The sequence below is a fragment of the Austrofundulus limnaeus genome, unplaced genomic scaffold (assembly GCF_001266775.1).
Source record: "Austrofundulus limnaeus strain Quisiro unplaced genomic scaffold, Austrofundulus_limnaeus-1.0 Scaffold580, whole genome shotgun sequence".
NCBI lineage: Eukaryota > Metazoa > Chordata > Actinopteri > Cyprinodontiformes > Rivulidae > Austrofundulus > Austrofundulus limnaeus.
In genome coordinates this window covers 291,585-294,384 of record NW_013952982.1, presented here as the reverse complement: position 1 = coordinate 294,384, position 2,800 = coordinate 291,585, and the positions used below count along the sequence as shown (strand labels likewise).

Sequence of the window (2,800 nt, the reverse complement as noted above, 5' to 3'; positions counted from 1 at the left end):
CTGGGAGTTTTTAAAAGCCTCAGGAATCTTTTGCAGGTGTTTAGAGTTAATTTGTTGATTCAGATGATTAGGTTAATAAGTTGTTTGGAGAACCTTTTCATAATTTTTTGAGATAGGGATGTTAGATTTTTCTTTACTTTTTTTGCCAAAATCATCAATATTAAAACAATAAAAGGCTTGGACTACTTCAGTTGGTGTGCAATGAATCTAAAATATATGAAGGTTTAATGTTTATCAGTACATTACAGAAAATAATGAACTTTATCACAATATGCTAATTTTTTGAGAAGGACCTGTATTTGTAATCAGGAGTGGAAAAATACAAGTTTAAATTCAGAAAATCTAGGGAAAGATCTCATAAATTTGGAGATTTGTGATCAACCCCAACCTTAGAATCCAAGATGTCTGCCTAGAGCATGAAAAGTGGTGATAAACCTGATTTTTGCTTCTGTTGCTTGGTTTTAGGGCTGACCATTATGGCTGAAAAATGTATCAGGATATAAGCTTTTCTTATCAGTCAATATCAATAATTATTTATTAGTTTTTGTTTGAACTATTTGAAATAAGGACAGGAGAAATTAATAATGCACACTGGTGATGTGACCTGTCCTCTTATCCACAATTTCCTCTCGAGCTGTTCGATCATTTTCTCCTTCAACTCCATGTCATTTTTTATCTTGAAGCAGTTCTGAGGTTCAGTGGTGAAACACAAAACTGCTACATGTTACTCAACAGGTTGTTGCAGCTGATCAAAGAGTGAGGAAATTAGTTGATGGACCAACCTTGGTTAGCTGGGCCTTCTACATCCCCCAGAATGCTGTGTGGTTCTGGATCAGTGTTCAATGAAATTATTGTATCGGACGTATTTACTTTTGATCACATGCCTGCTGCGACATAGTATATTATTGTTTTATTGCCCAGCCCTACTTGGTGTATCATTAAATATGTTTCACATAATCTACTGAACCATCTCTGCTGAGACAAACATTGTTACAGCGTTTGAACAGAAGAGAGAAAGCCACTGATGAGCAAATCCTACTGGTTTTCTCACAAACTAGTTCAGACTTTTAAAGCAAATGAAAGACAGAAATAACTAGACATGGGTTTTTACGATGTAAAAACAAGTGTACATTGCCATGTTGCATGTCATTGCAGCATGGCTTTGCCTGCAGCATTGGACTTGTAGAATGAACTTTGACCAAGTTCAAATATGTTTTCTATACCAGCTTGAGCCAGTCACGTCAGCAGGTGTTTGTAATTAAGGTAATTGAGTGACAATATGAAGTTGGAAGAGATTTGTTGTTAAAGTTGCATTAGCTGGGTTTTGAACCCTGATCTCCCACATGAAAGTCCATGACATAGACCATTAGACCAATGGAGCTTTGGCAGAAGGTGGTGGCAGGGGTTGGTTTGTATGTGTGCAGAAAGAGGCCACATTGCCAATGCAATTGTTGACACAGAAATGCATAATATTACAACAATAGAGTAATATTAGGACAATGTTTTAGTAAAACATCAAACACAATCATATTAGTATTGTAATTACTGAACTACTGAGTTTAAATATTATTAAAACTATGGTTCAGTACTGAGTATATACAGCAAGGGGCAGTATTGGACCAATACAAGGCNGTTCAGTACTGAGTATATACAGCAAGGGGCAGTATTGGACCAATACAAGGCTCCATTGACTGGCATTATTTGATTTTAAACATTAATATTTCAAAAAGTATAAGTTGTACAGGCACCAAAAGGCATAGCCATCATTTGGCACAGGAGCTTTACAGATATAAATTACAATGGCAGCTGTAGGACAAAGTATGCAGGAGGAGAAGCATGCCAAAGTGGAGATGACTTGGATGGGAAACGAATCACAATAGTGATTCGAATCACTGATTAGAAACCTGCAAAAATAGAGAAGGGAAGACTGTTTCATGGCAGAAATCCTCACAGACTGACTTTAAACAACATGAAGCAAAAAGAAAATAGGAAAAGCAACACACTTATATTCCTTGTTGTGTTCTTGTAAAGCCATGATTGGAACAAAATAAAAACTAAAACATGTTTCTAGTGCTTATTACTTTGTTAATTGTTTACTTGTTCAGTTTTTAGTGGTGCAGGTGTGTCTTCAGGTACACCTGTTCAGGTGAACACTGACCTGTCGATGCTGATGGCACAGAGGTTGAAGATGGAAGCGGTGCACAGCATCACATCCATGGTCATCAGACCGTCACAAGTGGTGGTGCTGAGGGTCCACACCCCATCCTGAAACTGCAACATACACAAATTGAGTTAAAAACCATGGGAACTACTAAGTCTCCTATCAGCCAGAGACCAAAGACGCAAACGAGTTCTATCTGAACACAAGAGGACCCACAGGGGCTGGGACAATAATTCATACAGGAAGAAAAGTCTTACATTTTCAAAGAAACCTGGTTTCTAAAATGGAAAATGGGCCACTAGGTTTACCATAAGGGTTAGATCAGTGGTTCTCAAACTTTTTATCTTCTGACCCATGAAATATTCATGGCATAAACTTGTGACCCCAAATATTACTGGTCTGAGTACACGGACTTTGTTAATAACCCTAAAAACATAGTTTTTTTGACAATCTAAACAGCTTGTACACAAATATAAATACTTTTTTATACTTATTTTGTGTTTTTGTAATAATCATAGAGAAAATATTACATCAGCGATTATTTTATTACCCTTTAAATTGATTTCTGGAGATTATCCAAGGTGCTTCATGACCCATAATTGGGTCCCAAGCCCAACTTTGGGAACCAAAGTGCAGTGG

At 36.9% G+C, this 2,800-nt stretch overlaps 1 protein-coding gene across 1 annotated transcript in view; it reads right to left on the bottom strand.

Annotated features, from left to right (window-relative positions):
* Positions 1–2,800, bottom strand: part of drd4a (dopamine receptor D4a) — a 27,696-nt gene that overhangs the window by 17,669 nt on the left and 7,227 nt on the right. The window contains exon 2 of the mRNA XM_014026677.1: positions 2,159–2,271. Coding sequence (XP_013882131.1) covers positions 2,159–2,271 — 113 coding nt within the window. The remainder of the gene's footprint in view (positions 1–2,158; positions 2,272–2,800) is intronic.